General features: G+C 41.2%; 2 protein-coding genes across 3 annotated transcripts; both read right to left on the reverse strand.

Moving 5' to 3' along the window:
• Nucleotides 1-10,735: 10,735 nt before the first annotated feature.
• lrit2 (leucine-rich repeat, immunoglobulin-like and transmembrane domains 2) lies at nt 10,736-15,147 on the reverse strand. 2 transcript variants are annotated; one of them, XM_088351086.1, is made up of 4 exons: nt 14,897-15,146; nt 13,888-14,678; nt 12,455-13,188; nt 10,736-12,273 (listed from the first exon to the last, which is right to left on the reverse strand). In XM_088351086.1, the coding sequence occupies exons 1-4, from the start codon at nt 15,004-15,006 to the stop codon at nt 12,247-12,249; spliced, it is 1,662 nt and encodes a 553-aa protein (XP_088207212.1). In that variant the 5' UTR covers nt 15,007-15,146; the 3' UTR covers nt 10,736-12,246. The 2 variants fall into 2 exon arrangements, with proteins under 2 accessions (XP_088207212.1, XP_088207211.1); XM_088351085.1 differs by having other exon boundaries at nt 10,736-13,188; nt 14,897-15,147.
• Nucleotides 15,148-15,320: 173 nt separating this feature from the next.
• lrit1a (leucine-rich repeat, immunoglobulin-like and transmembrane domains 1a) lies at nt 15,321-25,895 on the reverse strand. The gene is made up of 4 exons (XM_088351084.1): nt 25,583-25,895; nt 23,121-23,581; nt 18,550-18,855; nt 15,321-17,172 (listed from the first exon to the last, which is right to left on the reverse strand). Exons 1-4 carry the CDS (start codon nt 25,702-25,704, stop codon nt 16,130-16,132), a joined length of 1,932 nt encoding a protein of 643 aa, XP_088207210.1. The 5' UTR covers nt 25,705-25,895; the 3' UTR covers nt 15,321-16,129.
• Nucleotides 25,896-26,752: the final 857 nt, after the last annotated feature.

The raw sequence follows: 26,752 nt of genomic DNA on the forward strand, positions 1-26,752 counted from the left end.
CAGTTTTTTTATTCTATGTTCAGCTACAATGTATTTTTGGTGACTATTCAAGTCAGTTTTGTTTTTTTAATAAATTGACTTTTTTTAAAACTAGGAGGCGCTAAATAATACATAATATCCCTTTAATCTAACTCCCTTTTTACATTTTGGACTTTGTAATAATTCAATCTTTAATACATTTTAATTGAATCAAATAGGCTCCAGCACCCCCGCGACCCTACTGATGATAACCGGTGCAGAATAATGGATGCATGAATGGATGAATCAAATAGGGCATGGCAGCGCAAAGGTTAGCATGTGTGTGTGGCACGGTTCTGAGGTCATGGGCTAAAACCTTCGCATGCATGTTCTCCCCATTCTTGCGTGGGTTTCCTCCGGACACTGCGGTTTCCTTCCACATTCCAAGAACATGCATGTCAGGTGAATTGGTCGGTCTAAAATTGTCGCTAAGTGTGAATGAGCGAGTGAGTTGTCTGTCTCTGTGTGGCTGGCAACCAGTTCAAGGTATCCCCTGCGCACTGTCCAAAGATAACTGGGATGGGCTCCGGCACCCCCGCGAACCTACTGAGGATGAGCTGTGCAGATAATGGATGGATCAAATCCGGACAGCTCTTGTTGATAACATTATTCGTGATTATAAACTTAACTGTATGGGTCTTTGTGAAACCTGGTTACGCCCGGATGAGTTTTTACCGCTAAATTATGCTTCTCCCCCAGATTACGAGAGTAGCCATATAGCACGCACGTTGAAAAAGGGTGGCGGTGTCGCGCTCATTTCTGAAAAAACGCTCAAATTTAATCCTCGTACCTCTAATAATTACAAGGCGTTTGAGGCTCTTGTGATGCGGTCCTCTCTATTGTCAATTTATGTAATAACTATCTATTGCGCACCTGGGCCGTACACAAATTTCTTAGACGAATTTGCTGAACTTTTGTCTGAACTAGTAACCTATGCAGACAAAATTATAATTATGGGGGACTTTAACATTCATATGAACTCCCCACTCAGTTCACTTACTATTGCGTTTAATTCTCTAATTGATGCATTTGGTTTTAATCAACTGGTTGATTTGCCAACCCATAAAGATGGAAACACGCTAGACTTGATTCTGACTCGAGGAGTTTTAACCTCAAACATCATGGTGTTACCGTGTACTACCGTTATCTCGGATCATTATTTAGTTACATTTGAGGTGCTAGCTAAAAGTAGTGTTAAAAAAGCTGAAGGATTTAGCGGACGCAATATAAGCACTGGCACAGTTTCTGAGCTCTTTGAACTACTTCCTGGAGCAGTTGCGTCCTTTCCTTCATACAATGGTTCGATTGACTCCCTCATAAATGATTTCAATACCACCCTGACTAGTGTCCTGGATTCAATAGCGCCCATGAAGCTAAAATCACGTCCTAAAAGACGCACGCCTTGGTTTACTGATGAAACTAGAACCCTTAAACAAGAATGCAGGAAATTGGAAAGAAAATGGCGCACTACCAAGCTTGAGGTTTTCCATCAAACATGGTGTGACAGCTTGTTAAAGTATAAAGCGGCCCTTGCCTCTGCAAAATCGGCCTATCTTTCGAAGGTGATTGCGTCTCAAAAGAACAATCCCAAAGCACTTTTTGAAACTGTAGCATCGCTTACAAGGCAACAGACTACTGCAGATAGTTCGACGCACTCTGCTCATGACTTAATGGTCTTCTTTACTAAGAAGATTCAATGCATACAGGAAGAAATTGCTAAAGAAATTATCAATACCACACATACTAAAGGGCTGAAATCTACAGATGCACGACAGGGTGGCTGTCCTGGGAAATTGTCCCGTTTTAGTGAACTGTCACTTGATGATCTCAAACAGGTGGTGAATGCGGCCAAACCGACAACTTGCCAGTTCGACCCGCTCCCAGGTTCACTTATTAAAAGTCTTTTTGGCGTCCTTGGACCTTCAGTTCTAAATATTATAACCATATCACTCTCCTCAGGTGTAGTTCCAGCAGCTTTTAAGTCCGCCGTTATTAAACCCACACTGAAATGACCCAACCTTGATCCAGAAATCTTAAGTAATTATAGACCTGTGTCAAACCTACCTTTCCTCTCTAAAGTACTTGAAAAAGTAGTGGCACAGCAGCTAAATGTTTTCATATCCGAGAGTAACCTTTTTGAATCCATGCAATCAGGATTCAGGGCTAACCACTCTACTGGGACAGCTCTGATCAAGGTAACAAATGATCTCCTACTGGCAATGGATTCTGGCGCTTCATCACTTTTGCTGCTGCTGGATCTTAGTGCTGCTTTTGACACCGTGCACCACAATTTCCTACTAGAACGGTTGGAAAAATGGATTGGTCTCTCAGGAACCGTCCTCTCGTGGTTCAGATCCTACCTCTCAGATAGGACGCACTGTGTTAAATATGGTGAAATGACATCTGAGCCCTTTAATGTTACCTGCGGTGTTCCGCAGGGTTCAGTGCTTGGCCCCCTTCTTTTCAGTATTTACATGCTTCCATTAGGTGATATTATTCGCAAGTACAATATCAGCTTCCACTGCTACGCAGACGACACTCAACTATATCTTCCGTTGGAGGAATCTCACACACTAAACTGTGGAAATTTGGAGGCCTGCCTCATTGAGATAAAAGAGTGGATGTCACTCAATTTCTTGCGTCTTAACTCTGAAAAGACCGAAATGTTAGTCATTGGTCCAACTAAATGCCGTGATATATTCTCAAAAACTGCTGTGAACATTGACAAATGTCACATCACACAGAGTGACTCAGTTAAAAATTTAGGTGTCATATTAGACCCTGATCTATCCTTTGAAATGCATGTAAAGAAAACTACTAGAACCGCTTTCTTCCATCTTCGTAACATTGCTAAAATCCGTTCAATACTGTCTCAGTCTGATGCGGAAATTATAATTCATGCGTTTGTCACCTCCCGTCTCGATTAGTGTAATGCACTACTCTCTGGTCTCCCGAAGTCTAGAATCAAGTCACTTCAGCTGGTACAAAATGCCGCAGCGAGGCTTTTAACTAGGACAAAAAAGTACGATCACATAACACCGATTTTGGCTAACCTGCATTGGCTCCCAGTTAGCCAAAGATGTGATTTCAAGGTTCTCTTAGTATTGTACAAAATCATACATGGACTTGCTCCCTCTTATCTTTCAGATCTGATTTGCCCCTACGTCCCGGTCCGAAGCCTACGATCTGAGAGTGCCGGTCTTCTGGTGATCCCAAGAGCAAAGAAGTGTTCTGCTGGTTCGAGAGCGTTCTCCATCCGGGCACCGGTGCTGTGGAATGCTCTTCCCCCTGAGATCCGATCTGCAACCTCAGTGGAAATGTTTAAATCCAAACTTAAAACTCACTTCTACTCCATAGCATATGAATAACCTACTCTTCTCGTCGGCTGAAAAAATAGTCTGTGTAATATAGTGTAATAATCTGTGAAGCCCTTTGAGACTCTTCGTGATTTAGGGCTATACAAATAAAACTGACATGACTTGACTTGACTTCAAATAGGATTAAAAAACTTTTAATCGATCTTGCATAATCCTGACAGAAAAAAAATGAAGAAATCACCATACTCCAAGTCTGCAAAACCCCAACCCAGGCTATTCTGAAAATTTGTGGAAATACAATAGAATGGAACACATAATAGAAAATAACAGTTTCAGTAAAGTGGAGAACTCCAGCAAATTTTAAATGGTCTGCATTTACATAGGGTGTTTCAAGTCACAGTATGAGGATAAAAATCTGCTTCTCAGTGGAGGATTATTATACACCAGTATTGGATGATTTTTGTATTTTATTATTTTTTTTTTTTTTCCCCCAAAATGAGCAGATGTTCTTCAAATAAGTCACATTTGACTCCCAATGTTTACAATCCCCTTTTCTGCCCTACCAGCCTGAGCACTACCAATTACCAAGTTACACTCAAAGCGCCCTCTGAGCATTTCAGAGCCAAACATGCAGCGGCGGCGTATTTTGAAAATTACATAAAACACGAAATGTGCAGATTACCCTTGCTAATCCAAGGGCCAACTTGTTCATCTTTCTGCAATATTGCACTGTTGGCCTCAAACCAAGCGTGTTTTTGACTTTGTTTCGTTACCTGCATGGAATATAAGTAATCAAATTTCAAGCACATGCACAAGCACAAACCAGAATGAACAAGGGTGATATCAATCCGACCATTTTTTTTTTAAATCATGATGGAATCGTGACACACTTTCAATGGCTATTAAAAGAGAAATGGACAGGGAATAATATGCCAAGCAGCCCAAATGACCGTGCATTATGCCATGTAAGAGGCAGCCAGGATTACTGCTACACAGAGGATTACACAGTGGGAAGTTGCAAAAAGCACTGATGCTAAACAGACACAGACTATGGACAGGTTGGAGCTGTAACAAAATGGTTTCAAAGTCAATTTGTGACAGTAATTTGTAGATGACAAACAAGACTTTTAAGGGTCCCAAAATAAATCTACATGTGTTAGTTTATATTAACAGGGCTGTCAAACTCATTTTCACTGAAGGTGACATTAGCATAATAGCTGTACTATAGAGGTAAGATCTTATGCTCAGGTTCAGACTTAAAATGTCAATCTTTAAGGCGGGCTTCTCTCTCGTATTTTTTTTTTTTTTTGTTTAGTTATTCTTCGTGGATGATCTGCACAGCGTGCACTTAATTTTACTCATTATTATTTCGATGACTTCTTTTTCCAATCACTTGAGTATTTTTTTTTCTGAAGTAACAGTACTTTTACCTAGGGAACGCAATTCCGCGCTGAAGTTAAATAATTCAGATAACTCTATCACAAAGAACATTTTAGAACAGGGGTGTCCAAACTACGGCAGTTTTTATTGGCCCGCAGCAAATTCTAAAAATATAGTTGAATATGGCCTGCATGTGGCGCTTGAGCTCAACTCTGTTGCACTTTCTAAACCCTATCAGTGCAGATAAGCGTCAATTTTGCGACTAAAAAAAGGTTAACAACAAAATTAGAGTAGATAACTGGCTATCAAACTGAAAAATAAATAAAACATCCATCCATTATCTGCACCGCCTATCTTATCTTAACCAGCTCTGTAGCCTAGATGGTAGGGCGCCCGCTCTGAGACTGGGAGGTCGCTGGTTCAAGCCTCGGCCGAGTCATACTTAATACTTACAACATTGGTACTCATTGCCTCCCTGCTTGGCGCTCAGCATTAAGGGTTGGAATTGGGGGGTCTGGTCACCAAATGACTAAAATGGCTGCGCCCTGTTTGCCTGCGCCCTGTTTGCCTGCGGCTGCATCGGCTTGCTACAGTTTAACTGTACGGATCAGGTGCATCGACATTTCGTTCTGTGTGCATTCTAACAAAGAATGACAATAAAAGTAAGGTCGCGGGGGTCCATCCCAGCTGTCTTTGGGCAGTGGGCAGGGCACACCCTGAACTGGTTGCCAGCCAGTCGCAGGGCACACAGGGACAGACAGGTCACTCGCTCATTCACACCTAAGGACAATTTTAGACCGGCCAATTCACCTGACATGCATGATTTTGGAATGTGGAAGGAAGCCGAAGTGCCCGGAGGAAACCCACGCAACCCACGGGGAGAACATGCAAACACCACACAGGTTCGATTTTATGACCTCAGAACTGTGCCGCACACGCGCTAACCACTGCCCCGCCATGCTGCCCGAAATTAAACATATTTAACAAAATAGATATTACCACTCCTCAAACCTAGAACAAGTCCAGCACCTTTTCTTTCCTCTGTCTAACAGCATAGGAGCTACAATCAGGTTATGCTGAGGTTTGTATTCGAGACTGTATCGCTATATACAAAAAAATGTAATCAACATTTTTTTCTCCTCCTGGCCCTTGCAAAAAAAATCCAGATGTATTTTACTTAAAAGGACAGACGTAACTTATAAATGTAACTAAATGTACAGTAGTTGAACGGTATGTCAACAAATTAACCCCTCTTTGATGTGAAGTAACTCTGAATATATTACTTATTCAATTCACAGACATAACAGTTGCATTAAAAAGAAAGGTTTCTGCTCCCTGTACATATGTTATAAACTAGATATAACCCTTTTTTTTACATTTTTGGGATGTTTCTCAATTCTACTTGTTGGCATTGATATAGTAATAAATTGATATAGTAATACTGGCCTCACTTCGTTGATAATTCATAGTCAAGAGACATTGTGAAAATGCAGTTTTTGGTCAACTCACTCTTGATCTACTTATTTTTAGATCCCCAGACATCTTAAATTTTCATGGGCCAAATAAAATGTTGTGATGGGCCACATTTGATTCATGTGCCTTGAAGGGACAGTATTTATTATTCAGCGTCTCCTAGTAGGAAAAAAAATATTCATTAAAGAAAAAAAAAACATTATTTTGAATAAAAAATACATGTACTACTATATAAACATGCATTTGAAAACAATAATTGTAGGTCGAGAAATATGTGTCTATTTTACATAGCATGAATCACACCAAGGAGGAGCTGAAATGATTTTTTGCCATCTTGCGGCCACGGGTACCCCAAAACACAAAAATCTTGTAAAAAGCCATGCTAAAAGGTAAGAAGAAAAATTCGTTTGGTCATTTTGAGTTTGCAGTTTTTATTCTTCCTTGTTTTTGATTGCACTACGAAATACAGTGACATTTAGTACCGGTAATTAAATAATACACACTCTCTCTTTAGTCTTAAGTCATATATCATTTTTGGAGCACTAGATTTAATAATATAAATTGAAAAATAAAAAAGCAAGAGGGGTCACACATAAGTGTTTAATTTTTGTAGTGAAATGTCTTGATAAATTCAGTGAACACATAATAAAAAAATGTCACATAAAAAATGTAGCCACCTTTTTTAAATGTTGAGGACACTGGGGGCAAGAGTGGCACTAATTCAACATATTTATATTGCTAGATTTTTTTTTAACCATTTTATAGATATTGTTGTTACAATTTTTTAAAATATTCGGCTTGATATAAAAGGCTGACGGGCTGCATGTGGCTTGCAGACCGTAGTTTGCCAACCACTGTTCTAAGCTAAGAGGCTAAAGGGGCTTCTCTTGACAGGTGGATAAGGGCTGACTTGTCTAAGGGGTCATCTACTCAATTAGGAATTCAAAAACAATTCTGAACTGTTCTGTTATCTGTGCACTCATTTGCGAACTGTTCTGTAATTTGTGCACTGATGGAAATGGGCTGTGTTGTCCATATGAGTGCTGGATAAAGACCATCACAGACATAAGATCTGTAAGGCACACCTAAAAACACCAATTTGGTCAGAGAGTTCGCCTAATAACCCAGTTGAGGACAGTGCTTGCATCCACGATCCGATGATCGCAGATAGCAGGAACGCGGAAATGGCACTTTCCAATGAACCGCTTACCACTTGTTGTGGAGACCCGGGTGCTGAATGACTTGTAAACGACCTGATTTTTTTATTTTTACACGTTCATGTGAGGGGAATCTTTCGTACGGAAGATTACGATAACGCAAACGTAGTATTAGCCTGGGTTAGCTTTATGTTTACGTTAAACATTCAAGGTAAACAATCAGGGTGTTGGAACGGATTAAAACTATTTACATTATCTTTAATGGGGAAAATGATTTCGGTGATCGAACAAATCGGTTTTCGAACAGGGTTCTGGAACAGATTATGGTCGAGAACCGAGGTTCCACTGTATAGGCTAAGTTAAGTCAAGTTATGTTTATTTGTAAAGCCTTTAATCACAAAAAGTCTCAAAGGGTTGTGCAGATTTAAGACTACTATTACATTATCCCTTGATCTAAAACATACATGAAGGTAAGAAAAAAGTCAGCTTAAGGAGAATGAACAGACAGTACACAGACATCATCAGCACCAAACATAGGCAATAACTTTATGTCCAGTTGATATCATTCATAAGCCATTTAAAAGAACTGTGTTTTAAGCCTAGATTTAAACAGTTCTATTGAGGTTGCAGATTGGATTTCAGAGGGCAGAGCATTCCATACGGATTTCTTCTTGGCTTTAGGGATCAGTAGTAGGCCAGCGCTTTCCAAACGAAGGTTCCGACCAGGAACATATGGGGATGTAGGTATGCCTTTGTTTAAGGTCAGGTGATGGTGTAATTGTAACCTGTGCAGTCCTTTGAGACATCTTGTGATTAAGGGCTTTACAAATACAGACGCTGCCCTACTAATGAACGAGATTCCGGACAATCGTTCGTAAGTTAAATTTGTTCGTAAGTTGCTTCAGTGCTATATTTTGTATTTTTAAGGTTTACTTAAGTATGTTAAAGGTTTGTATAAGTAACCTTTGTTGTTTAGTACTAAAAAGAAACATTTCATAAAATAATATGCTCTATAAAAATAAATAAATTTGAGTTTAACTTACTTTTGGAAGATGCACTTCAAGAGGTCCTCCTTCATAGTAAAAAGTGGCCGAAAAAAAGCGTTCCGACCATTTTCTCAACCGCATCAAGCTTTCTTATTCCACTTTTATTTCAAATGAAACGGCTCGCCTGTTCTTTAAACTTTACACCAACTGTATTGAATGGAGGCACGAGATATTAAACAATAAAAATGTAAAGTTCTTTGCGCTGGAGATACAGTACATGTAGTATGACTACACGCGAACTAGCAAGAGGAAGCTGGATTTCTTCTTCGGGGTGGATGCTGTGTGACCTCTCACAGCGCCTCGCAGCGGAAAGGAGCACTACAGTACTGTCCTCTACTCGTAAAAATGTGCACACAACACAAAATCTTACTCACAGCGACGTCTAGATATTTTTCGACATCCCGAAAAAATGTTTGTATCTCTCGTTTTAGGTAAGTCGAATGGTCTTAAGTAGGGGAGCGTCTGAAAATGTGACTTCACTTGACAATCGATAAACGCTATCGATATCGCTGACCAAAATAGCAGAACGAAGAGTGTCAGTGAGAGCGTCCAACACTCTACCTCTAGACCACAATTAGCACAAGTGACTTATGATATGTCGTTAGAGCCTTTCTAATTACCACTCTATTTTTACTCACGGTGCTGGAATCACTGATTAGCGAAGTGCATTTTGATAGGTAAAACAGTCTCTCCACAAAACAGAAAGTCTTTTGAAAAAATACCATACATTTTTACGTACATATATATTACACACCGTAGCTCTTAATGCTGTCTAAACTAAGTGTGTCTTATAGTCCAGTGCGCCTTGTGTATGAAAAAATATAATTAAAAATATTGTTATTTTGGGGGCTTGTGCCTTAAAATGTGGTACTCTTACTCTAGTTTTCATATCTTGGGGGGGATTGTGAAAAAGCAGGAAAGTTAGATAATCAGGCTTCAAGTCCAAACAGAAGCTATATGACGTGAATTTTCCACTGCTGGGCTGGAACACGAAATGAACAATGGCCCCGCGCAGCGTACATACGCTACGCGCCATCTGTCAGGTTTTCCTCGGCACAGATCACTTTTGCCGCTGTGCCGTGTTTGTGTTTGTTTGCAGGAATCCGAGCCGTGACATATTAGGGGGCTGTGACGCAGGAGGGGATTAGAGATAAACTGATGAAACTTTGGCGCGCACACACTGTACACTTTTGTCACTTAGGACATAACCGCGATTATCTCACAAAGCGCAGTAAATGGACGTCTTTGTGGTTAAATGATTATTCAACGATTACGCCCTCTCTTGGCTGCGGCTGCATCGGGTCAGATGCAATCGACATTTCGTTCTGTGTACATTGTTACACAGAATGACAATACAAGGAAATTATTATTATTATTATTATTATTATATAAACACAAATGCACACACACAGTCAATAACATTGTGCTGTATTTGAACCTTTATTTGACTGCTATTTTTATATGACTTATGATATAAAATCAGGATTTATATAGAGAAATCAACTTTTAAAACACTACATAAAATGTAATACGAGTTTGTGTTAATTCAGTTGCCTCGTTTTATATATCTATGTTAGCCTAAATCCAGTTTACAGAAAAGGTGTGTCTGATAAGGGTGGTTTGAAAGATCCAAATATCGATATTATCGATACCAAGCAAGTACTTGGATCAAATCGATATTATTGTCCTGTATGGATATTTCGCCCCTCCACTTACTTTGTCAAAGCACCACTTCTGTGTCGATAGCACAGCCACTCTCTCTCACCCAGTTCCCTCAGCCACTCTTTCAGTCTATCTCTAAGTGTGTGACTGACAGGCACACTTTTAGCACTTCTACCTACCTGGCTTGTGTCTGCATCCTGGCTGCCAGGCAGAAGAGAGGGCCAAATCTACATGTCTACAAGGAGCTATAAATTACAGGAGCAAATAGGAACTGCACCGCGGTGTGGACTTTTTTTCAACTACAGACAAGGACAATTCCCGGTGTAATTTGTGTAGTGAAGTTTTCTTCTACTGTGGCAACAACACAAATTTACATAAACACATGGAAAAAAGCTCAAGCTGCAGAGAGAAAAGAGCTGCAGACACAATATATACACAAGTTACTGTTCCTGAACAAAAACCTGTAAATCTGTTGTCACTGTGGCAACACAGCCAATGAGAGATGATTAACACTTTATTTGCATGACTTTATTTTCAAAATATTGTGCAATGGAAGGTACCTTAGTGGGTTTGTTGACATTGTTATACAGCATTTGTATTTCCATTACATTCCTGCGTATTTTGGTTTGACTCTCTTGACTTTATTTCTGAAACAGTTGCAGGAGAAACACAACACAAATATTTTATTGCCTAAAATCTTTGTGTTGTGTTTTAAAACAATTCAAGGGAGAAAGGTTCAACTATTCAATGACAATGACATTTCCAGGCAAGTAATAGTATCAGCTCAGTACTACCCTTTATTTAGACCATATCACATCAGAATTACCAGTTTTGCCCACCCCTGTTATCTGATTTAAGTACAAAGAATGGAATATGTGTTTGGTATTGGTCTTGGTCAAAAGTCAAATGGAAAGAAACAATAAGGCTTAAACCAATCGGAACTGGTATCTTGGAATCACTTTCATATTTCAAGGCAGCGCGTTCCTGGTGAAGTGTGCTTTGTTAATGGAAAAACAAATACATTTGTGAACGTTATTGCATGACAGTGTATGACGTGTCATAATTGGCGGGTGATCCAAGTGCAAGGAAGCAAGACCAGCGGCTTGGGTGCTCAACAAAAATGAGATTTCTGAACAAAATCACGAAGAAAGTAACAAAAAAGGGAGTGGTCAAAGATTATACATATATTCAAACCAGAAAACAATAAACAGACCAAATCTGACAAGGACGTGAAACACAAAATGGAAATGATGATGGAAATAAAAAACAATGACCCACAGCCTCTGCTGTTGGCACATTCCTTAAGTCCCAGTTTCTTGAATACAATCAGGTGGGGGTAGTGAGGAAATATTTTGTGGACCGATCCAACTGCCTGGTGGCGCTCTCTGGAGAAGGGTGTTGAGCCAGATCCAGGCATTGATTAATACTGTGTTTGTAATATATAAACTAGGAAGGGAAATGCACCTATTTTTGACCTTTGCTGAGGTGGCCTTTTTCAGAATACAATGAAGTAAACATCGCATCAGTGTTGCCCAGGGATCAGCTACTAACCGGTCACCGGTCACTAAATTGATCATTAGCTGAAGCAATATCGATGTAGTCATATCTCAATAATTACTCTCAATATCCCCTTAAAGATGGTAACTGGTAAATGGTAAATAGTCTGCATTTATATGGCGCTTTTCTACAAACACAAATGCAGTCTTTGACTAGTAGGGGCTTCTACATAATAATGATGTAGGGGAATCATTTGGTATGACCTCCACTTCAAGGCAGATTTAATCATCATTACTGACAAACAAAAATAATTTACAGTGCGTACAAAAACACGACATTGGAAAATAGGTGTATATTCTTAGTGAGTAACGGGGATATATTATACACAGCAAAGAGATGTATAACAAGATTTCTATACAAAGATTCATTTAGTTTTTCTTGGTAAAGTTTCCATACATTACAGAACATACGTACAGTACGTTTTTACCCCTATTTCCTTAGTCAATTAAGCAAATCAGGCCACTCTCCCAGCTGTCAATGACTGCCTTTCAGTACGCAATTTGCTTTGCCCTACAAGGAAACAGTTTCCAGCAGCCTGAGCTTCCAAAACAATAGAATGAAGACAGAAAAAGATGTTGAAAATTGTGAAGCACATCTCTAAACTGGTGCAATCCCTTGAATAACAATGTTGACCATTCACACCTTGTCAACAAACCTCCCGCCCTAGAACAAAGAAGAGAGTAGAGAGTATGAGCAGGGTATCATACCATGTCATCACACTCACAAACTGCCATAATTTGATTTGTTGTTACAAAGTGTTTTCTGTCGTTTAGTATAGTTCTGCCGTAATTCTGCTCTGGTCGGCCTTGCTCTTAAGCGGCCTGTCATCTGACCTCCGCCTCACCTTCCTGTCCTCACTGGACTCTTTCCGCATCAGGCCTTCGTCGCTGGCTGCTTGCAGGCTGTCGAACGTGCCTTGCCGCTCACGCGATGAACCAGCCGGTCCCCTCCCGCTCTGCCGCTTCTTCCAAAACGCCATCAGGCCCTCGAGGCAGTTGAACTTGGTGTCGGTAGTACAGGCGTACATACCAATGGGCACGGCCAGCACCATGGCTAGAACGATCACGACGATGTGGATCAGCTTCTCTCGCTGCTCCATCTCTGTGATGTCACTTCCTGTGACGAACATCAAACACTGGCCAGGCCGCGGCATCTGGTTTTTGAGTGTCACACAGATTTCATATTTGGTGGCAGGCATCAGGTCAGAGACGGAGTAAGAACGGATACCCGGCCCAATGTAGACGGTCTCCTTTTTCTCTGCATTGGCCCGGCCCAAATGAATGGTAAACCACGTCTGGTCTGGGTGATCCAAAACAGCAAACCACTCTATAGAAATGCCACGCACCGTCTGTTTGGCAATACGAATGTCAATGTAGACGTTGTCGTTATCTGCCTTGAACCCAAGAAGGGGTGGGGACTGGGAGCCGACAGGAGAGAGGATCTCCAGATGAATGTTTGCAGAGGAGTTTCCGAGGAAGTTGACGGCGCCGCAAGTGTAGACACCGCGGTCAGCAGCGTGAAGGGAAGGAATAACCAGGAATGATCTGATGGTGTCTTCATCAACTCGTTCCGAAAACTCTAAGAAATTGATAATTATATTGTCAAATACAGTGTGGAAGAATGTAACAGGGATGAGGAATGCTAAGATTCCTTAGTAGAAGCAGAAGTCCTCAAAGTTTTGCTGTGTCTTTCCCCAGGTATATCTACATGACTAAACATAGGAATATACACTAAAGTAAAAGTAAAAAAGATCATATCCACCTGATGAGCTAAACTGCTTTTGCCCAAATTCAATCTATTTCTGTGTTTTTACCCCTTAACCATGATTTGGTAGGCATTCCGTCCATCTGTCATTCATCAATTGTCAAGAAAAACGAGGCTTGAGTTGCGGATAGACTGATAGGTGCCAAGGTTTGTGACAATTGGCTTTAAGTTTCCAGGCTGTTGTGTGCCAAACCCACATCCGTCAATGGCAGATGGATGTATTGTTTAACAGTACTTATAGAATCCCACCCATTGGTTAACCATTTGTTTTGCCACCTTATGGCCGAGTTTTGTCCCAACAGAGATTTTGACACCGGCAATCAGAGCCTTCGAGGCGCACGACAATCTGCAACAACCATTGTGTGCGGCTTGGTGCATCATCCAGATTGACTCCTCTTAAAGGAAGCTTTATAGAAGCCTGTGATTAAAATGCGCGCATAAGTATCTAATTTAGCGCAAGATATCAGGCTATCTGTCGCCTATAACGTCACAGCGCGGATATCACACTCTTACCATGAAATCCTCTGATTATCTTCAGACCATATGTCCACCACACTGCGGGGTCCGGCCGAGCCATGGCGAGGCAGCGCAGCGTGACATTGGTACCCAGAGGGAAGCTGACGTTTGCTGATGGGGTAGTGACCACCGGCTTCACGCAGGCCTGTAGCTCGACCTCGTGAAAGAACTTGCCCGCCCTAAAATCCGGCCCGGAGCAGGTCAAGTAGGAGTTCATCAGAATAATCAGTGGGCTGAGTGAGCGAATGAACTCCACAAAGCCCTTGAGGCGGCAGTCGCACAGCCAAGCATTGTCGTGGAGCGCCAGCATAACATTCGGCCCAGGAGAACTCCCCTCTTGCTCTGCCATGGTCTGTAGTTTCTGGTGCAGGGGCCAGTTTTGGAATACCTCTTTGGATATGACAGTAAGCCGATTGAAGGACAAGTCTAAGTACGTCAGATCAGGCAAATGTTTTAACGCGTGCTCTGGCAGTACATCCAACTGGTTGTGTTTTAAGTCCAGGATCTTTAGGCCTGGCGTGTCCTCAAAAACCGTCCATGGCACCGAGCGCAGCTTGTTACCTTCCAGTCGCAACTCTGTCAGGTTGCCCAAACCTTCCAGGGCCCTAGAGTTGATCAGGGTGACGTCATTGAAATTCAACCACAGGTTCTCCAAGGCAGGTGTTCTGGAGAATGCCCCACGCTTGATTTCGGTGAAGTGGGATTTTTCTATCCGGATTTTGGTCATATCATGGGGAATATTTTCTGGAATAGCCCCAAACGCACCCTCATCCATGCATATGAGAGACCTATGAGTTAATTCAAACATTAAATCAGATGTATATCAGTACAACTCCAGAAATATCTTGAGATTGTAAAAATATTAGTTTCTCTTTTTTTAGCCAATGGATTATACATTTTAGTAAAGCATCAAATTTCATTTACTGTACGAATATTTGATAACACGGAATTTAATCAATAAGTTTGATGACATACTGACACAGAAACAAACCCGCTGAAGTTTTACCTTCCATGACGGTCTTCTATACAGCTGCAACCTCGCAAACACTGTGAAAAACTTTTATAGCCTTGAACATGAAACAAGATTATAACTACCAGGTAACAGATCCTGTCCATAGTCTAAATAAAATAACCCAAATGGTGGGCGGCATTCGTTCTCAAGACATTTCGAGTGAGGCAGACATCGGAAGCTTATTCCGACTAATCCCCAAGAGCACAACACCTAATTCGTGACGCCCTCAGCTGGTCTGACCCACTATTTGTCTAAGTAGGTGACGCCCACTTTTAGTAAGGGATTGAAAGTGGCTCCTAGAGGACATTACCCAATCTGCTCTTTTAACGTTGATTTTGACGCTTTAAGTGAAAACAACTACAAGCAGGTAAACATCACAGGTGAAACCATAAAAAGACCACATTGTTCATTAACTGAATGTAGATATACAAATATTTATTCAACTCGATTTTTATCCTCATCTGAATAAATAATGTAATATTGTGGTTAAGGGTACCTTCAGGTGGTGCAAAACAAACACATGAAGAAAGGGGGAGTAAAAATGTTTTTTTATTTACACTGCGTCATAGTTCAGTTCTTTCTGCACTTGTCTCCAGCTCCAGCTTGTGTGCATTCGCCATGCCTGCGTGTGTGTATATACAAGTATGTATCTCCTCTGAGAACGTATGACCGATATGTACAGAGGCACAGACTTGACCGCGTATGTAAGTGTACGTTGTCCATACAAGCATTTAGAAATCAGACACATACATATTGACAGTGGAGTGTTAGTCATATTTTCCCATTTAGGTAGGATCAGCCTGTTTCTTCAAAGCCAATGCAAAGTGATATAAACCACAGAATTTTCCCAAAATAAAAGTGGTTGATAAACTATGAAGATATCCAGATAATGGATAGATATTAGACAGATATTTCCATGATGGTGCAGCGCGCAAAGGTCCTTTGATAGAAATTGGCTCGGGGTGGAGGTGGAGTCGGAGGCATGATCCAGCGAGGGGGGATAGGAGGTGGGGAATCCCAGGGCGTGTGGCCGGCGGGGCGACTCATGTCAGGGTTCGACCGGGACTGAATGTGAGTTCGGTGCTGGGGATACAGATGCGAGTGAAATTGAGGTTCCGGGTGGGGATAAGATCGATGACTGGGACTGGGACACGGCGGGGGAGGAGGAGGCGTTGGGTAAGCACGTGGGAGGTGGCGTGGTGGAGGAGCCGGAGCTGGAGCGTGACGTCAGCAGAAGTACTCATTAGGCTGTCCTTCAATTTTAGCTGTGGCCTCTGAGTCCAGGCTTGAGCGGGCCGAAAGCAGCCTGTTGGACTCTTCTGGGTTGAGTCTGTTCAAGTATTCCCCTTCCAAGCCTTTCGCCTTGGTCCCTGGTGACAGGGTCTCAAAAGTCACATAAGAATCTTGAATGTCCTTGGATTTTTTCCCCCAGTACTTCTGGATGCGTCTTTTGAGGGCACCACAACACACGATGACGGTGAGGGGCACAGCGATGATGCAGGCCACCGTGATCACAATCACGTTTATCAGCTTCTGGGTTCCCGTGGCGCTGGCTGCCTCGTCAGTGGAGAATATCACACACTGTTCCTTCCTGGGGATAAGCCCCCTCACGCAAACGCAGGCGATGTACTTGGTCCTTGGAACCAGGCCTTCGATCATCACCCTGTTCTGGCCCGCTTCCACGTTGATCTTCCGCATGTCTCGCTCCCCAAACACGGCATACAGCACACTGAATGTGGTTGTATTCTTGGCCTTGGGAGCTCGCCAGTTGAGGGAAATTGTATTGTCTGTGTCTCCTACAACCTTCACGGAACGAACCACCCTGTCCGGGTCCTGCTGAAGGGATGACGTGTTCGCAGCCAGATTGCTAAGGTTGGTCTTCTCCAGATCCAGCAACATGTCCGCATTGGACGACACAGCTGTGTCCGGAAAAAAAGTGGAACTCTCCAAACCTGGGTCAGGAACTACAGGTGGAGGACCAGGGACTGGAAAAGTAGGGGGTGAGGTCGGCACAACATAGCGCGCCACCAGTTTCTCCTGATAGGCTGCTTTTCCCACTGGATTGGATTTTTTGACTTTGGCCTTCTTTTCGTTACTGGTTTGGTTGTTTTCGGGTTTTGGGGTATTAGATACAACCAAGGAAATGACTGCTTCTGCATTTCCAGCGTAGTTTGTCGCCTTGCATATGTATTTCCCAGAATCACGATAGGACACGGCTGGAACACTCAGTATAGACCAGGTGATACCGTCTTTGGATGTTTCTTGCTGGACTGTGAAAAGAAACATATAATATTAGTTTGGGATTTGATTTTTTGGTTTCTAAATAACAGCTTGACATTTTAGTGGTCTGTTCATCTGCTTCAAATGCTTGAGTGGGTGTGTACCTACACAACTAGGCCCCTGATGTTGTCTTCAGTCCTATTTTTTCTAACCAAAACTGGGTGAAACACAGTTTGAAGTTGCACAATTATGGTTCCCAAAATCTAAATCAGTTTACCGTTATCAATCTTAATTTTAGTCGTGCTCCTTTCAAATTCAGGTTGTTCAACACAAAAAAACCCGAAATCCTTCGTATAAACCATTGCTTTTACCACGCTGTATGTGAATATTACACTAAAGCGTTGCAGGATTGAAGAAATGGACAAGAAATTTGGATTGAAATTGAAAAGAGAATTTCAGAGTCAATATTGAAAATGGTGGAGTAAATGAGATCAAATATGATTCTGTTTTGGGGGGCTAATACCGGACCCATATTGAATATCAATGTGAGTTTGAGACACCCCAAGTCTTGAGGGTTAATTATTGTCATACTTCTATTTGTTGGCTTGTAAATTTGCAATGGAGTCCGGAACTTTTTTTGCATCATGCTTCTGGTCCGACAATATATTTTTTTTGTCATGTATGTCTTCCTTCTTTCCTTCCTTCCTTTCCTACCTGTCTTCCTTCCTTCCCTTTTTCCTCCCTTCCATTCTACATTCCTTCCTTCCTTCCTTCCATCCTTCCTCCCTTCTTTCTTTTCTTCCATTCATCGGTTCTAATTCTTCTTTGATTTTGCTTCTCCTCTTTCCTTCAATCTTCCCTTTCTTTCTTTCTTTCTTGCTTTTTTCTTTTTTTCTTTCTTTCTTTCTTTCTTTCTTTCTTTCTTTCTTTCTTTCTTTCTTTCTTTCTTCCTTTCTTGCTGGTTTGCATGCTTGTTTGCTTTCTTTCTTTGTTTGTTTGTTTTTTTCTCTCTTTATTCTTGTTTTCCTCCTTTCATCCATTCTCCATACATCCCCCTTGTGTGTGAGTTTTACGTTTTGGGAAAAGGGGGATTCGCTCTAATTGTACATTGACTGTTTTTATACAGCCTTATAAGTGGCATTTTTCTTTCTGAAAAGTATTTATAATAAATTTTGATTGGATTTATACTTGGATTTATAAACCCTGCTACTGACTTAATTAGTTTACTGTCCCACAGATGCCACTGGATGGCGCCAAAGCGAAAGATGCAGCAATTTACTCAACTTAAACAAGCAAAGCAAAATTACTTTTTCTAAAAAGCCACATACTGCTTCACCCCGTCTGAATACATAAACATATAATTTGACCCTTCTTATCTGTTTTTTAAGTTCCCAATCAAACACAATCAGACCAACAATAAGACTCACCTGTTCCATTCAGGGCCCGTTTATCTGCCCGCCGCCACGTCAGGTCCGGAATGGGTACCCCTATGGTCCCGCATCGTAGCAGCACGTTATTCCCCACTGCGCTGCGTACCCGTGCCACGGCAGTATGGATCTGTGGAGGCTGGCAGCGTCTCAATTCGGCGTCGCTGAACAGAACGCCCGAGACACTTTCGGGGGCTGAGCAGCGAAGCCTAGTGTCGATGAATGCCACGGTCAAGGTCGGAGACTTCTGGAACTGAACCAGGTCGTACAGACGACAGTCGCAGTTCCACGGGTTGTCGTGCAGACCTGAGAGGAGGTTTACAGGTGATGAAGGTTGTGGCGATCCAGTGGCGCCAATTGCAGATGGCCAATGTGGAGGATGTTAATCTTGTAAGAGGATTAACATTTAATTCATAAATTAAACCATGACCACGGCAATGATGAGGAGATTGGTGATCAAGGTCAGGTTCTGCTGTCAGGTCAGAATCCAGCACTTTTACATGTGAAACTCAAAGAGCTTTTCTCAGTATTGGTTTTTACAGTTGTAACTCTTCATACAAGCACATCTAAATATGGTAAATTTAGTGTACAAGTTTTATGAGCAGTCCCAAATGTCCCCATTAGCCGCTCAGGACTGCTCATTGCCAGCATCAGCTCGTTCAGTTTGTGCTCACAAATTACTACAGGCAACAACAACAAAATTCATGTTGTAAAACAGTTTTGTGTGTACGTTCATTTAAAGTTGCAGTAACTTGAATATCAAGTGAATAGTATGTGATTTTGTATCATTGACAGTCTCGATCTTCCACCTGTTACCCCCCTCAAATTTCTCACCTTATTAATGATAGCAAATCTCGTTATTAAGCAATGATAAATCTCAATAACACAATGCGGCACCTATTTACTCATAGCAAGGCAGACTATGTAGAAAACTCGCATTTTATTTTATTCTAAACATATCATTTCTCTTATAGCAATATTTTTTTATATTTGACTGTTATTTGAATGTATCATTAGTAATAAGGAGGATGAATTATAAAGCTATTTAGGGTTAACTTGTAAGCTTTGGGGAGGACGAGGGCAGACCAATTTGTTTTTAATTCTTTCATATCGGAAAAATGTGATCAGTACACGAGCAATTCCAGCTACAAGCATGATCCTTGAACGTATTAAGCTGGTAAGGAGAGGTATCACTTTATGGGTTTATATTTAGGGGCCTTTAATGGATAAAGACCACAATGATACATTTGAAATGGGCGGGCAAAGGATACTTTTGTTTTGCTCTTAATTGTTTGCAAAAAATGACATTTGTATACAGAATTTCTTATAATTGTTAAACAAGCCTGTAAAAAGTGTTTGTTCTATGGTTTCAGTGAAAAAAGAGAGTATTTATTTGAAGGATGATTGTAAAAAAATATATAAGAGTTTCTACTTTCTTTCTTTATTCAGTGTCTAAGGTCCTTTTTAGAACGCAACCCCTGCGGTAAACAAGGGTATACTGTAATCCCTTGCTATTGTTCATGGTGGGTTGAAAAATATATGCAATCCATTATCCCCAATCGCATATTGCGCTTTTTTTGCCGGTCTGTCAATCAAAAAGGAATTTCACTTGTGCAACTGTTATCCACTATCTCCGAGCGGCGCTTGTTTTGACGTTACTGTATTCCCGTGTCAATTAACTGCACTCATGCGACAGAGATTTATTATCCTCAATTTTATATAGGTGCGAGCGGAGCCGACAGAGCGCATTTTTGTTGGACCGAGCGTCTTTTTTTTTGCCGTTCTTTCCACCTAAAAGTGAACTGCACTCATGCGGCTGCTACCCATCATCCCTAATCGTATACTGCTGTGACGAGGTACAGGCATGGCTCTTTTTTGCTGTTATGATATATTATTAATAATATTATTACTGCTACAGCTTGAAAAATGGGTGGGGAGATATTTGAGTGGGGCCTGATCACTATTACCTATAACAAACTAGGGATTACAGTATTTGATAAACCAGTGTGTATCTTTCGTGCTTGGGGTTATACCAAAGTATGTGATAAGTTTAGATTTTTCGTCACATTCTTTTTAAAAAATCCTCAATCGAAAAAACTTATCACCGTTACTACAATGAAGAGATGAGTTACTACTAAATAATTAGAGAAAATGTCGTCCTACAGAAGTTTGTTTCAAATCGTAATCTCCACATTAAGCAGTTGGAAGTAGAAATAGTACCCTAAATATTGTATTGTGGCATGTCAAAATTATCAATATTTTGGGGGGATTCAGACATTTTGTTTTTTAAAGCAAAATGTTTTCTTTGTGTTTCCACAAACAAATTTGTAATTGCTATTGATTATATACAATTTTAATACTATTTCCCCCATAAAACGACGATAAAATTGTGTTTTTGATCATATTTGTTTTGTATTACCTCATTAAAAAGTGCACATTATTTGTGTTTATCTCATCTCATTAGCTGCACCGCTTATCCTCAGTAGGGTCGCGGGGGTGCTGGAGCCCATCCCAGCAATCAGCGGGCATCGGGCAGGGGACACCCTGAACCGGTTGCCAGCCAATTGCAGGGCACACAGGGAGAGACAACTCGCTCGCTCATTCACACCTAGGGACAATTTGGACCAGCCAATCCACCTGAAATGCATGTCTTTGGAATGTGCGAGGAAACCAGAGTGCCCGGAGGAAACCCACGCAAGCACGGGGAGAACATACAAACTCCGCACAGGAAGTCCCGTAGCTGGATTTGAACCCACACCTCCTGTGCCCCACACGCGCTATCCACTGCGCCGCCGTGCTGCCCTATTTGTGTTCAATGACAGGCAAATCAATGAATTACAAATTTCACAAGATGTCATTACTATTCTGCGAGCCCAGATTTGACACCAGGCATGTCAAGTTAGTCATTGTGGTTATTTTGTAATTCGAATTGAAGGTTTTGAGTTGTATGCGGGGCATTTTCCAAATGTATGGTTGTCTAAGAGTATGCGCAAACAAATTATTGAATGATTTCTATAAGTACAGTTACATATTGGTTCATCAACTGACAATTTTCTTATAACTTTCTAATCATTGTGTTTAGCGCGTCCGCGGCACAGTTCTGAGGTCATGGGTTCAAATCCAGCTACAAGCTTCCTGTGCGGAGTTTGCATGTTCTTCCCGTGCTTGCGTGGGTGTCCTCCAGGGACTCGGGTTTCCCCCCACATTCCAAAGCCATGCATGTCAGAATAACTGTCTCGTCCAAATTGAGTGATTGAGTTATCTGTCTCAATGTGCCCTACGACTAGCTGGCAACCAGTTCAGGGTGTCCCCTGCCCGCCCTCCGAAGATGTCTGGAATGGGCTCCAGGGCCCCCAAAATCATACTGATGATAAGCTGTGCTGATAATGGATGGACGGATAAATTATAATTTTATTAATTGGATGAATTGAATATTAAAGTTGGGGTGCACCGTTTGAGGAGTCCTTAAAAAGCTAAAAGTAAATATTTGCTCTTTAAAGTATGTGTTGACTGTGCCAAACTGAGTTCAAGGAGCCTTTATAACGTTTCCCAACTGTGCCTATCTGCTTTTATCTTGCTTTTAGCAAAGCTGTTCGGGACACACAATGGATTAGGTAGGAGGAAATGGGGTAGAAGGTAAGGAGGTTAGAGAGTGGCTTTATGCTTATCATCACAGTTTTTTGTAAGTGTAGTAAATAGTATAAAGTAAGGCATGATTTAAATGCACTTCAAACGCAAACCCAAACCCCCCCATTATTCATCCGGGGAATTGTCTGCACTGCTTATCTTGAAAAGGGTCGCAGGGGTGCTGAAAGCCCATCCCTGGCGTCTTCGGGTAGTGGGCAGGGATCACCCTCAATTAGTTGCCAGCAGGGCACACAGAAACAGACAATTCAAATTTCTCATTCCCACCTAGGGACAATTTGGTCCAGCCAATTAACCAGACATGCATGGTTTTGGAATGTCGGAGGAAACCTGAATGGCTGGAGGAAACTCACGCAAGCACTGGGAGAACATACAAACTCCGCACAGGAAGGCTGGTAGCTGGTTTTGATCCCATGACTTCAAAACGGTGCTGTAGTGCTGCCCCAAACCCCCAAATTATATGAAAAAAAGGAGCTTATTCAAGCAGTTCTAAGAAATGCACGTACTTCCACGTGCAACTTAAAGAGTTTGACAGTAACTGCAAAAATGATATAAGCCTGAAGATGGCGTCAGTGAGTAGAAAAATTATATCAAGCATCTTTAAAGTAATAGTTTTTTTCTGCCTAAGTTAATTAGTCAAAATAATTGATGGCTTTTTAGGGTATTTTCATTTTTCTGAGGATAACCAAAAAAATTGGGTCAAATTGATGGCTTATCTGGAAACTTCAGTGTCTTTTGCATTAGTCATAGTTTGAGTCGGACTGGGTTACAATTCATCCATACTTGGTTATTTTTAATCCGACTTTTTTTTATTCGAGTCTAATGTAAGTTAGAAAAAAATATTATAAAACGCGTTGTCAAAATAATAACAAAAATAAAATTTTCTTTAGGGTTTTTTTGGGGCCAGTGATCAAAATTTTGCTCACCCAGAATCATTTTGGAGCTCTCCGGTCCTTGAACGGGTTTAGCCGCAAGCCAGTTGGCCAACACAGAGCTGGGCAATGTCAGCAAACTGTTGCTAGACAGATCCAGGTAGGTGAGGTTCCTTATGTGCGAGTTGGCCTCGGTCGGAAGTGAGGTGAGCTGGTTGTTGTGCAAGTCAAGGAGCCTCAAACTGGGCATGTCGCCTAGCGACTCCCAGGGAAAGGCGGCTAGGGAATTGCCGTCCAGACGCAGCTCCTCCAGGTTGAAGAGTCCGCGGAAACTGTCGGTCCCCAGCACGGACAGCGCGTTGAAGGACATCCACAGGAACTCCAAGCCCGAGAGGTAGCTGAAGGCTTCACTTGGGATCCGCTGGATGGCCGTCTTCTCGATGCGCAGCTTGGACGTGTCGGCCGGGAAGCCAACGGGTACCAGTGAAATTTCGGGGTCGTTGCAAATTACGCTCCTTGGAGACAGAAAAGCATTGCGATACCATAAAAAAGTAAAACCAGCAATTGTATTCACGATACAATAGAATATATTACATTGGGATGAGATCTGCAGCGGGATTATGCCATAACATGATATGCAATGCTAATCTGCAGTATAATACACTAAAATAAAGTTTAATAAAGTTCAATAAATGTAAATTGGGGAGCACCAGCCACTAGCCTGAATATACCCTATCAAATAAACCAATCTTTTCCATCGATTTGATGTCATTATTGTTGCTCCAAGAAGGTCAGCCACTGTCATCTTTTGTTGAAAAAACTATTAGAATTCCCTTTATTATTTGAAACACCTTGAACCGTGATATTTAGTATTTACTGAGAAAATAAGGATTACTTTGCATATTAAAAGAGGAACATTATTAAAAAGATCAAGATTCAAGTTGCCTTCAATATCATGAGCATAAAAATGCCATTGACCTTTTCTTTACAACCCCGATGTACAATGTTGATGAATAAAGTTTAAACTAGGATATGATAAAAATACTATTAAATATGAATAAACAAAAGGGAAAACACTGTCTACATATAATGGTTGTTGTATATGTACATCAAAGTGCGTCTGAGTGTAAACAAAGTGCGTTGTGCCATGGCTCACAGCATGTGGCTTTATGTCCAATTGAAATCATCAGACTTTACTTTTTAGGAGGTTGGTTGAAATATGTTTAAATATGAAGAGATCCAACAACCTAGGATACATTTAGATTTGTTACCTTTTGGTGCATGTTTTATTTATTATCGCACTGCAAATGTATCAAAGGTTTTCCAACTGAAAGTATGGGGACCTTAAGCGACCTATACAGTCAATCATGCTTTGAGATAAAAGTTAATTCATGTTACTTGCAACAAAAACAAACAGGAGATTATTATAAAATATGCCTTTTGTAATCTCTCTCTTAAGCCTATTTTAACACAACTTTTAACTAAAGTTCTGGGGGAAAAACTTGGGGAAAAAAACAACATGCTTTTCACTTCCAGGAACTATTTTTACTGCACATCGGTTTTCCATGGTCTGTAGCGCATCTCGAGCAGGGACTAACTGAATAAATTAAGATGAAAAGGGAATTAATGAATCAATCTACAAATTTAAATAAATCCTAATTCAGAGGTTGCAGGGCTTACTGCTAACAATTGACCTTGGAGACATTTTCAAACTTTGTATGGCTGTCTGAAATTTAAAACATAGGTTAAAACACCAATCAAGGTGCCTGGTGATGTTGGTAAGATTCCATTAAAGGTACAATTGTTATACTTATATTACTGTATGTCCAAATTCAACTTTTGTGAGACTTAACCCTCCTTTTGTCCATGGGTCAAAAAGTTGTTAAAAATATCGAAAAAAAATCCCTATATTACTTTAAATTGTATGGCCTTTCCTAGATCAGACCCATGCATCCATCCATTATCTGCACCACTTATCCTCACTAGGGTCGCAAGGGTGCCGGAGCCCATCCAAGCTAGGAAACCAGAGTGCTCGGTAGAAACCCACACAACTACGGGGAGAAGATGGACACTCCGCACAGGAAGGCTTATAGCTGGATTTGACCTCAGAAATGAGCCGTAGATGCGTTAACCACTCAACCACTCTGCCGCCCTACATGTAAACTCTATGAATAAGTACAAAGATTTACTATAAAATGGAACCAACCAGAGGTTAAATGATATTTGCAGGTAAATTGCAATGAAAAGTGTATTATATTTTATCTGCCTAATCATTACAATTATTTAATAAAACTTACACGAAGTCATTTCCAATCCAGCACTGGTTATGCAAATTTAGGAAACATTTGTTTTCAAATGACGTTGTGTTTCTGCCATTGAAAAGGTAAAGTGTGCCAAACGCCGACTCGAAAGTTCATTTGAAAGACACTCCTGCAAAGGGGCCTCTACGAGAAAAGATGGAGATGGCGTGTGCTCATGCGTAAAAGCGCACCAGGGCTTAATTCCAGGTGGCTTACCTGGCCTTGGATCCGTCACTCAAATTGTGGTAGAAACAGCTGCACTGCGACGGGCAGCCACTCACCGACGAGAAAAGTCCACCAGTGGCTGCGTAAAACCACAAGGCCAAGACGAGGAACATTTTGGCCCGCTTTTACGCACCGCGCCTGACTCTTTTGCGCCCTCTCATCTACGGGAATAGCATCCGCATGGCGTATCTCCAGCACTCCGCTGTCCCATAATGATCGGACCTGCTCCCAGTCCCCAGATAAAAAGGATGGACTCGGATTAGTGCGGCCACTGACGATCTTTTTTTTTCATTTGGACGCGTATATTGCATCCCGGAATCCGATAGGCTGAATGGAAACGTCCCCTGTTTATTATCACATCCTAGGGAGGGGTCGCTTTGTGCGCATATACACACGGGCATGCGCACACTCTTCCGAAATGTGCATAATCCTCTGTGATGTTTGCATAATTTATTTTCTTCTTTTCCTCCCAAACGTAGTTTGTTCATTTGAGCCGTGCCGTGACTGTTAATCTGTAAGTGAACGTGGCGCACTTTGGCCACGAGGTGACACTCGCGTACGTTTCAAAGACGGCCATTCATTCACCATTCGTTATAAATACATAGGTAAATAAAAAAAATAGGAATTGGAGATATTGATATAAGTCACTAAATTTCAATAATGAGATACTACTGTTATTAAGCGTGTTGATAAAAGATTTGGAATGAGTCAATATTAAATCCAGGTATCAGGATCAGGGTTGGGTAGCGTTACTTTAACTGGATTGCTTTCAATTACTTTTGGATAACTCCAATACCAAATATGCTAATAAAAGACAAAAGAAACTAAATATGAATAAAATTATGACTCACAACACGTGGTAAACTTTCTCTCCTGGCTTTGATCTCTTTGATCTCCGGCAAAACTAACATAAAATGCGACAGAAACAAAATGAAAATAAATCCAAACAGCTTGCCATTTGCCGTTCCATGTATTCCGTTACTCCCCACGCCTGCACAAAATTTCGTAATTTTATTCATATTTGGTTTCTTTTGTCTTTTATTAGCATATTTAGTATTTGAGTAATCCAAAAGTAATGGAAAGTAATCCAGTTAAAGTAACCCTACCCAACCCTGATCAGTATTGACTCCCCTATTTTAAGGTTAAGCAGTTACCGATAAG

Source organism: Urocampus carinirostris, chromosome 13 (genome assembly GCF_059441175.1).
Source record: "Urocampus carinirostris isolate Australia breed hairy pipefish chromosome 13, RoL_Ucar_1.0, whole genome shotgun sequence".
NCBI lineage: Eukaryota > Metazoa > Chordata > Actinopteri > Syngnathiformes > Syngnathidae > Urocampus > Urocampus carinirostris.